This window comes from Podarcis melisellensis, assembly GCF_964234715.1.
Source record: "Podarcis melisellensis genome assembly, chromosome: 5".
Taxonomy (NCBI): domain Eukaryota; kingdom Metazoa; phylum Chordata; class Lepidosauria; order Squamata; family Lacertidae; genus Podarcis; species Podarcis melisellensis.
Window position 1 is genome coordinate 24,688,879 of NC_138537.1, and position 10,302 is coordinate 24,699,180.

Genomic DNA, 10,302 nt, shown 5'->3' on the forward strand with positions numbered 1-10,302 from the left:
GTATTGTCTACACTGACAAATTTGAATGGAAAACCAGGGTTGATGGAACTTCAGGCTCAAAGTCATCATCCCATGAAGACACTGGGTCTTGCAAGTAAACATGCATAGGTATGGGGTGCTCTCAGAAAGATGGATACCGAATGTCAGTGAAAAAGAAACCCGAGTCGCAACATTCAGAACACACACAAAGTTTATACCGAAAAAGAAAATTGAAAAACACTTTAATTATTTGCATATCATGCAGACAACCCCACCCCAGCACAAAGGTCTTAATATATACAGTGAAATATTTGTGTCACAGAATTGTAATTCCATGAGCATAAAATAAATCGGGGGCAATCATTAAAATAACACCAGAATTTGTATTAGCTGCTAATAATCAACAGAAGCTCACAAATATGTTTGGCCAGAGCTGACAGCTTTCCCCCGTAGTTTTGCTCCCGTGTCTTCAAAGATGCAGAAAGCTGAAGCTTTCCTTCAGCACTTAAACCCTCATGCCAAAGAAGACCTCTGCTTTAGGATTGGGGAACCTATGACCCTCCAGATGTTGCTGGTCCGCAACTCCCATCAACTTCTGGCAGCATGGACCATGGCCAGGGAAGACAACAAAGGACCATAGCTTTCCAATCCCTGTGCTATTTCTAGAAGTTCTTTGCAACGCTGCTTTTAGAAGCACAGGAGCAAGCCCAGAAATTATCTGGCAACCCTTATGAGCAAAAAATCAATTCAAAGGAAGGTTCTGTGCCTATAACAGACATGTTCAAAAGAAGGAGCAGCAGCAGCTTTTCTCACTGCAATACAGCTGCCTCTGCTAAACTTCTCCTGATGTGTATTAATCAAGAGCACAAAAGCCTCATTGGGATGTGGTGTATACAAATATTGGCTCTCTTGGCCACCCCAAGTCCAGTCAGGAAGTCTACAGTTATGCTTCATTTCTGGAAGCATGGGGGTTGTCGTCTTTCCACATGGCAAACAAGACTCAGCATAATTATAGCAGAGGTGGGAAACCTCAGACCTAGGAGGCAAACATGACCCTTCAGACCTCTTTCTCTGGCCCTTGGGACTCTGCAGGCCACAACCTTCACTGGGCCAGCTTCACACCCTCCTTTACTGTTTGTGCCTGGCTAGAACGTGCCCTGGACCTTTGACAAGGCCTCTTCCTCGCCTGAGTGGAGAACAGAGGGGTGGCTGTAGAAACTGTACAAAGACGGCATTTACATTCTTGACCCCACCCACTTTTGTCTCTGGCCCTCAACCCACTGGCGTTTGGCCCTCACAAAGTTACACAGAATAAAACATGGCCCTCAGGCTGAACAATGTTCCCCATCCCAGATTTATATTATAAGTGGTGATAGGGAGGTCAGTATTCACGTAAAAGTAACTCCCCCAGCTGGGGAGAAAGAGGAGCAGGGAAATGCTTCTGGGTTGCCAACATTTCTAGGCCATAAATTCTAATTTTGGGGTTGTATCAAAGTAGACAAAAATCAACTGGCTGGCTTTTCATTTTTTAATGAAACACAGCAACCCTAATTAGACCACTGCTCTTACAAGCACCCCACCCAGCACCCCCCGTTCCCACTGCCTCTCCCTCACTGCAATTAGGCTTGGACAAAGCCTTCTTGCAGTATGGAGGGCATAGTTGGGGGCAGCTGGGAAAGATTAAACCTCTTTCCCCAGCGGCAGTCTCCAGGAAGATTTCTGCCACGGGTCCAGCAATGAGACCTGAAAAGGGCTAAAATGTCTTTATAGGGTTGGGCGGACAGCTGATGTGTCTGCATGCATGTGTGTGTGGTTTGGTAGGGTTGGCCAAGAGGGAACGAAGTCCTTGGGCTGGACATTTTCTTCTCACCCCTGCTATATAGCCCAAACAGTTGCAAAACTCATTGGGAAATGTGAAGGGAAAATGCCGTCAGGGCTCTTTCTAACACCCTTCATTCTAGATGCGCTTAGTGCGGACTTGATTTGGCCCATCATATCAAGGTCTGGTAGGGCATTTTCGGCCTTGTAAGAGGTGATTTCTGCAGTCTCTGTATATTTAAACTGCTCCATCTCCCTAAAAGAAAAGATAAGAGGGAAATGAATTCTTATACACTGGTTGACAAGTGTAAAGGCTAATCATCATGATATTTGGTCATATCTTTCATTCTCTATTTGGCAAAGCTAGGAGGAGCCTTATTTTGACACTTCTCAGTCAGCCTCCAGTTATGCTCCCATGCTGTTAAGTCTTCCGGCAGGGTTCTGTTTTTTGTTTAAATGACTGTTGAGAGTTTGCAACAAACCTGCTTGTGCATATTTGCTATTCCTCCCCAGCTTACACTTTATACTTGCTTAAAGGTAAAGGGAAAGGGACCCCTGACCATTAGGTCCAGTCGTGGCCCACTCTGGGGTTGCAGTGCTCATCTTGCTTTATTGGCCGAGGGAGCCGGCGTACAGCTTCCGGGCCATGTGGCCAGCATGACTAAGCCGCTTCTGGTGAACCAGAGCAGCGCACGGAAACACTGTTTACCTTCCCGCCAGAGCGGTACCTATTTATCTACTTGTACTTTGACATACTTTTGAACTGCTAGCTGGGCAGAAGCAGGGACCGAGGAACAGGAGCTCACCCTGTCGCAGGGATTCGAACCGCTGACCTTCTGATCGGCAAGTCCTACGCTCTGTGGTTTAACCCACAGCGCTACCCGTGTCTCTTATACTTGATTGCAGTGAGACTAAACCACACGTTTATTTTAATGCCTATTCAACTGTTTTAGAAAGATCCTTTTGGAGCTCCTTGTGATCCCTTTTTAGTCCTTACCACCTTGGGACACTTTAGTGCCATTAGCAAACAGGGGCCATCTCAATACTCACCCCTAGCACCAAGTCATTTAGAAACAAGGTGAAAAGTATGGCTGCAAATACTGATCCTTGGAGGACCGCACTTCTCACTTCTCTCCTTTGGGAGAACTATCCCATATGTTCCTGCTCTCTGTTTCTTGATCTTTAACCACTTACTGCTCCATAAGAGGATCTCGCTTCTTATTCCATGACTTCTAAGTTTACTCAGGATGAGAATCCATCAGCTGAAGCTCCCAGCTTGTCCATAGTTTGGGCTCTCATACTAGGTTGCCTTAAATTTATAGCTTTTTAATTTAAAGCTTTTGGGGGGGGGGTTACTCTATGCTCCCATAGCTGATTTGGAAAGTGGTGTGCACATGACATTGGTGCATATTTATTCCATATCTTTTTTGTTGTTGTTCCTTATGAAAATTCTGTATTTTGATGAGTTTCCCCCTAAACCAGCCAGCCATGTATACACAGCCCAAATCTTAAGCATACAGTGTATCTAATGGAATGCATCTGAATGCATATTGACTTCATGAAGGGAGAAACATCTCGACGGTAAGAGCCGTGTGACATTGGAACAAATTTCCTAGCAAGGTGGTTGTTTGAGGTCTTCAAGAACAGGACAGGCAATTGCTTCTTAGGGAGGCTCTAGCTCTGGGTTTTCTCCATCAAACAAGGGGTTGGACTACATGGACAATACCCCCTCCAATTGTTAAATGACGGAAAAGTCTACTTCCCATATAAAGGTCCACAGTATGCTGGGAATTAGAGAACAGCTTGTTCATCCCCTCCTTCCTTGCAATTTCAAGGCTATGGGGAACATTTTGTGCATTTCTTTGTATTGGAAAATGCATGGTTAATACTAACAAACACCATAGGTAGGGCCGGCTCTATCATTAGTAGAAAGGGGTGGGGAACCCCCCTTTTTTTTTGCTCCACGGGCCATATTTTAACCCTTGTGGGCCATATTGACAGTTTTGCAAGGCCATCAATCACATGTCACTAAAATGGAGGAAGGAAAATTGTTTTATCATGGGCTCTGAATTAAACAACGTCCTGCTCCAGGAAAAGGATTTCACTAAATCCTAGTTGGACTGAGCAGGATGTAAACCACCACCACCTCAACCAGGAAGCAGGATTTAATCCCCCTATTCATCAGCTGTTAAGTGGCGGGGCGGGGGGGGGGGGAGAGTTAAATCCTGGTGCCTTGGCTGCATGAGTCAATTCCCTGTGAGGAACTGGCATGCACAACTTAAGAATTGAATCTCATCCTCTGCTCCTTGACTCTCACCATTCAGAGTGATGCCAGCTGATTGACAAGTGGGTGATGTTTTGAAGGGGGGGAGGCACTGCAGGTGAAACTGGGATCCGTGTGGGTCAAGATTGGCCTGCAAGCTAGAGTTTCCCTACCGCGGGGGAAGTGCGAAGTAAGGTCAAATGGTTGCTTGGGTCAGCTTCAGTATGTCTACTTTGCCTCGGGCAGCAAAATGTCTTAGGCTGGCCTTGACTGTAAGCAGCTGGTTAACAACCCAATTGGCAAAGGGGGAACGGAACCGGGAATGCTCATACATGTTGCTACCAACGAAAGCATCTTACCCCACAGCATCCGCATTTACAGTCCCCGCACAGCGTTCCGAGGAGTCCGTTGATAACTTGGATGCCACACAGCACCAGTTGAGCTCCACTCATTATCAGCAGTAGAGAGAACAGAGTCAAGTTCCAGGGCACGATGGACTCTGGAAATGTGCAGTCTTCCCATAACTTATGGTCCGTCAGATACTCCCTGTGCCCGAAAAAGAAGTTTTATTGATTTTCTATTATATTTCTGTCAGTAAGGCTATCATTGTGAGGGAACACCTGGCCAGCACTTTCAGAAATGGACAAACCTCTCAATTTAACTGTCAGTTTCTCATATTCCCCACCCCCCCAGTCAATCTTTAATTCAGCACTCCACATTTCTGCAGCATTTTTTTCTTAATCCTCATGAAACTCCTGCGTTTCAGTGCAAATTTTCCCCGATAAACACATCTTTGTTCAGTTTCTCCTAATATACACATTTTGGCAATACACTTTCCGTACCATAATGCATTCCTATATGCTATTTTCAAGCATGTATGCTTTTTATGCACACTTCCCTGTAAGATATGTATTTTTGTACACATTGTTTGCCTTGGAGAAGTGTGCTGCAAAAAGAGAGAGAGAAGTGCAAATTTTAAAGGATAGCTGCTTTAGTTTGCATATTGTTTCAGGAAATGCGAAATTAAGTAGTTTCTCATTAAAATGCAAGCAAATTGTTATCCTGTAATATTCAGTGGTGTGTCATGTGTCTCAGGTAGGTTAAAGGAAATAAGAGGCAGGTTGCACTTCTAACGGAGACTGAGACACACACAAATAAGTGAGTTCTGGATTCTGGAAGGATTTTGGGTGCTGGCTGTCTCTCTCTGACATGGGAGCAGTGAACTTTGACTGTTTAAGCTGTGCCTCAACCTTATACTCAAGCAGTACACTTGTAAATGAAAACAATATATATATTAATTGGGAGTAATGCTCCAGTGATTTCCTCTCATAGGTATCCAAAGCTGGGTAAGCACTGCTCCTCTGGAACTTCTTGCCACCTGTAGGAATGGCTCGTTTCAGCCTTGCACTGTAAAAACGCCACTCAAGGTGCCTTACAACTTCAAACACTACAATTTATGAAACAAGGATGGAAGAGACACAGGTTTTGCTCTCTAAAAATGATTAAAAGCATTGGGTGGCATCTAACAAAGTAGCCCTGCTACATAACAGAATTTCCCTTCCTCTCCTCAAGTGCCCTTTTAATCTGTTCCTCAACCTTCTGGAGCAGACTTATGGGGAGAGGGGAAAGAGGGCACATGGGGACAGGAGAGGAGAAGTTGCATTGTGCAAGTAAACATCTAGTGGAAGCATTTTATGGATGCCGCCCATTGTCTGCTTCTTAAACTACAAGCCAGGTGGAATAAAATAGTCTTTAGTAACTAACTGGTGTGGGGAGAAGTGAAGGCATTTCATAATCTTGAGTGCCACCACTGAAAAGGCTCTGCTGACTCTGTCCACCCAGACTATGAGGAAAACTCCTACCGCCAGTCAGAAATGTGATTGCTCAGCCTTACAAGTTGCTCTTTGAAACACTGGTGGTTGGAGGCCATCCAGTGGCTCATAATATTTGGTAAGCACTTTGCTGCAGGATTTATAGATCAAGACGAGAAAGCAAGAACCCTTCCAGTAGAGATGGAGAATCTATCCAGAGGTTGAAAAAAAAATCTTACCCGTTTTCAAAGGGATACATCCAGGTGCTGTTTGCTACCTGACACTTAGGGCCTCTGTTCATGGCGACAGCCGACACAACAAAGCTGTATCCAGCCCCCACAACTCCAACTGCCGCAAATATTACAGAAGTAAACATCTGTCAAGAACGAGCAAAAGGTCAAAGCCAAAGTCCATCCTAAAAATCCATCTGGCATGTTTGCAGTTTCGATGACTCACAGATGGCGCACAGGGAAGTGCATCAGAGAGTCACCTTATCCAAATCCACAGACTTCTCCTGATCCTGTGGGCAGGAGTGGCTCCAGCACCAACCTCCTGGCGCCAGGAACACCAACGTCTTTCCTGCTTATCAGGAGATAAATGGTGTCGAGGCCAGGACTGTGCGAGCGGAACGAAAGGAGTGGCACCACCTGTGCACATGCACAACCCAGATCTTACCCCTGCTCCCCTCACCCCCTCAGTAAGTGGCATTTGTGCCAGTCCTCTTGCTGTGTGTCTCCACCTCACCAGACCAGCTTCTGCCCCTTGCGAATCCTACGCTGGCAGAAGCCACAAGTGAGGTTCTCAACCCTTTGGCCTTGAGAGAGCTGCTTCGGTGATGTTAAGGGCCAGCCCTATCATTAGATAAGAGTAAGGCAGCCGTCTCAGGAGGCAAATGCTAGGGGTGGGGTGAGGAATGACAGTGAGATGTTGGAGGGCCTTGCTTTTATACTTACCGCAAACCTCTTTCCACAACCTTCATTACCACAGCACCCGCAGCAATCGTTATTCTTAAGACCCAGGAAGACTAAAGCAGGAAATACCATCTGATGACAACAGAAAATGCACTTTGAGGCTCGGTCGTTCCTAAGATCACTGTATTTCTTCTAAAATGTCTACCGTCTTTTTCCAGACCCAGCGTTTGCATCTGGCAGGTCTACTCTCAGAGGAAGCAGCAGGATCACTGTAGCACAACAATGGAATCCTCACCAAATTTCATTTAGGTATCGGTGCCGTGGAATGCACTGGGACTTACTTCCAAATTTTACAAGATACAAAGCTCGGCTGCAAATGTCTCAGCACCCAAAGAAGTAATTTTAATTAAGAAACCTCAGCTGTATTGGCTATTGCTGTAAACTAAGTAATGCTGTACTGGTAGGAATGTAAGACCAGGTCACCTGAAAGACTGTCTCAGGATATTCAACTCTGTGCCCAAGAATATTGTAGGGTGGTGACCCAAAAACAGGCATTTTCTGTCATTGTCCCTGTACTATGGAATGCCCTTCCCTCTGCCATAGACAAAGAAACAACCATTCGTTGCTTCAAACCCCTAGGAAAGACATATATTTTTGCCTGACCCATAAGATCGGACCCTGATATTTGCATTTGAATACCCCAATTTCTTGCTTTTATTTATTTTCATGTGCTGTTACACTACTGTTTTACTGGTTTTATTTTGTATCATTTCTTTTAATGATATTGCTTATTATTTTTTATGTTTTCCATCACTTAGAAAGATCTTTAAAATATTAACATATAAAAGCTTTCAATCAATCAATATCAATCAATCAATCAATCAATCAATCGAAACACTGGTCTAATCTCGCAGAGCAATGCTTATGGACTTATCAGAGGCAACTCAGCAGTACATGTCTGTCTTGTTTTTAACATAATAGGCAAGTGGTCTACTTTCGTAATAGACTATTCAATTAGTTTTCAAGTTAATCTCTTTGAATTTCCAGCTTGCCTACTCAACGCATTGGCAATCTAATTTCCAACACAGACTGTCCACCACACCCATAGTGTAGTCGGATTTCTGCTCACTGTAAAGCTCAAGGCAATAATAAAAAGGAGAAGAACATAATGCGTTGTCCTACTCACCAGTACACCAGAACCCAAGATCCCTCCAAAGTACCAAACTTCATCTGAAATATGGTCACTGGTTTCGACCTCTCCTCCGGGGAAAAACAACAAAATATTAGCAAGGGTACATAGCACGGCCAGAGGAATGAGAGTACCTCCAAGGCACTTTGCACACCCTCCACAACACATGTTTCCAAAACTATAGTGCAGGCACCACTAGGGAAGAATGAGCAAAGAAATAAAACTTTCCCTGGATCCCTTTAGTATTGAAAGACAAAAACTTCTTGGTTTATTTTAACCCAATCCGCTTGTGTCTCCAATTCCCACTTGGTACGGTCTCCTTCACAGAGGTTGCAGTCTGCCAGCTAACTCGTGCTCTGATCATTTATATGCCGACATTGTCATGATCTCATTATTCTGCATCTCCCCTCCACCCCCCAAATGAGATTACGTCCAGAACCACCTCTCATCTTGCCATGACAACCAGATACCTCTGTTAATATTTTACTAGCATGGACAAGACAGCCAGAGGTTTGGAGCTTGATTATTGGAAAATGCCCTTTCCAGGGATGCAGACTTCTTTTGGGTGATGTACTTTGACCCTCCGCCCCCTCCTTTAAATGCTTCGTCATGGCAGAAATAAAAATGAACAATTCATCGGTGTTTCATTGCATCACCCAGCCTAGGTGATTTCATAGGGAGTCCCCAATAAGTTTGCATGGGTGAGTGCCCTGATAATGAATCTATGCTACCTTGAGAGTAAGAACAAGATAAAAGCTGTAAATCTAACAATGCATGACTTTCAGATGAACCATGGAAATTGTGTAAGCAGAGCAAAGTTTGGTCATCATCATCTCTGCAGGGTACAATAGCCATTTTCTATTGGAAATCATTCGCTCAAGGGCAACCTGCTAGAGGCAATGGATAGAACCAGGCACAACTATAACTAATTCAGAAAAGGATGCTGTGATTACTAAAACCCAGCATAGGTTTCTCAAAATAAAGTCATGCCAAGTTTCTTTTTTTGATAGGGATCGGGTTTCATGCTTGGTGGATCAGGGGAATGATGCAGATGTAGTGTATCTTGATTTCAGCAAGGATTTTGGCAAAGTCACCCATTATATTCTTGGGAGGTAAAGGTAAAGGGACCCCTGACCATTAGGTCCAGTCGTGGCCGACTCCGGGGTTGCGGCGCTCATCTCGCTTTATTGGCCGAGGGAGCCGGCGTACAGCTTCCGAGTCATGTGGCCAGCATGACTAAGCCGCTTCTTGCAAACCAGAGCAGCGCACAGAAATGCCGTTTACCTTCCCACCGGAGCGGTACCTATTTATCTAATTTCCCTTTGACGTGAATTCGAAATGCTAAGTTGGCAGGAGCAGGGACCGAGCATTGGGAGCTCACCCCGTCACGGGGATTTGAACCGCCGACCTCCTGATCGGCAAGTCCTAGGCTCTGTGGTTTAACCCACAGCGCCACCCGTGTCCCAACAGGGTTATGTAGGTAGGATGGAAGCATGGGGCAGCTTCACAAATGACACCTGCTGAAATTAAAGGTGTAGGGACCTTGCCCTCTCTTGCATCTGGCCACAGGCTGCCCATCCATGACATGACATTGTATTCTGTGGACTAATCTGTAGTGAATCTTTCAGATGACAGCTTTTAGCAGACTTGATGGGGCAAAGACAGAAAAATCACCACCTGCGGGGTACATCCTACGTTATTTTGTTCCACTGCCACCTCGTCATGGGTTCCACAGGTGTTTGAAGCAATACAGAGATCTGTGAAACCTCTTTTCTAGAGGTGAGGGCTGGTTGAACACATACACCACATGAAAAATGATGCCCATTTCATACGTGCTTCAATTCTCTGGGGGCAAAAGTAGCAAATTGCATCCTATCTTTCACACCCTCCCTCAATGCTGTTCTCACCCCCTTGATATTTGAAAAGAGCAAAACACCACCATATATAGTTAGAGTAAGGTTGCCAGATTTTTTTCAATGAATCCAGGGACACTTTTCAACTTCAATGGATTTTGTATAGGGACTGATTTGTAAATCTGGGGACTGTCCCCAGGAAACGGGGACATCTGGTAACCTTAAGTTAGAGGTCTCCCTTTTTGTATACTAGCTGACAATATTGATCAGTTCTGCTGTCTCGGAACACTGTGGGGAAGAGTCTGCTGTAAATCATAATGTGATTATTGGGAGGTAACAATGTGTTGTTTCAATCTTTGCAAGGTTTGATCTCTTGCATGCAGTGTTTTTTTCTGGGGAGGGGATGATGACGCAGGTGTATGCATACCTCTTAACATTTTGTGAATCTAAGTTTGGCCTCATTGAGGGGCAGCATTTC

At 44.8% G+C, this 10,302-nt stretch overlaps 1 protein-coding gene across 1 annotated transcript; it reads right to left on the bottom strand.

Annotated features, from left to right (window-relative positions):
* Positions 1 to 204: 204 nt before the first annotated feature.
* TM4SF4 (transmembrane 4 L six family member 4) lies at positions 205 to 8,333 on the bottom strand. Its single transcript, XM_081911928.1, has 5 exons — positions 7,969 to 8,333; positions 6,825 to 6,914; positions 6,111 to 6,247; positions 4,420 to 4,606; positions 205 to 2,053 (listed from the first exon to the last, which is right to left on the bottom strand). Exons 1-5 carry the CDS (start codon positions 8,137 to 8,139, stop codon positions 2,036 to 2,038), a joined length of 603 nt encoding a protein of 200 aa, XP_081768054.1. The 5' UTR covers positions 8,140 to 8,333; the 3' UTR covers positions 205 to 2,035.
* Positions 8,334 to 10,302: the final 1,969 nt, after the last annotated feature.

What these genes read in the sequence shown, in the direction of transcription:
- TM4SF4 (XM_081911928.1), bottom strand. Translation starts at nt 8,139, where the DNA reads ATGTGTTGTGGAGGGTGTGCAAAGTGCCTTGGAGGTACTCTCATTCCT. An exon ending in TCTTGGGTTCTGGTGTACTG is followed by an intron (nt 6,915 to 7,968) that starts GTGAGTAGGACA and finishes TGTTGTCATCAG; the next exon opens with ATGGTATTTCCTGCTTTAGT. An exon ending in ATGTATCCCTTTGAAAACGG is followed by an intron (nt 4,607 to 6,110) that starts GTAAGATTTTTT and finishes TTTCGGGCACAG; the next exon opens with GGAGTATCTGACGGACCATA.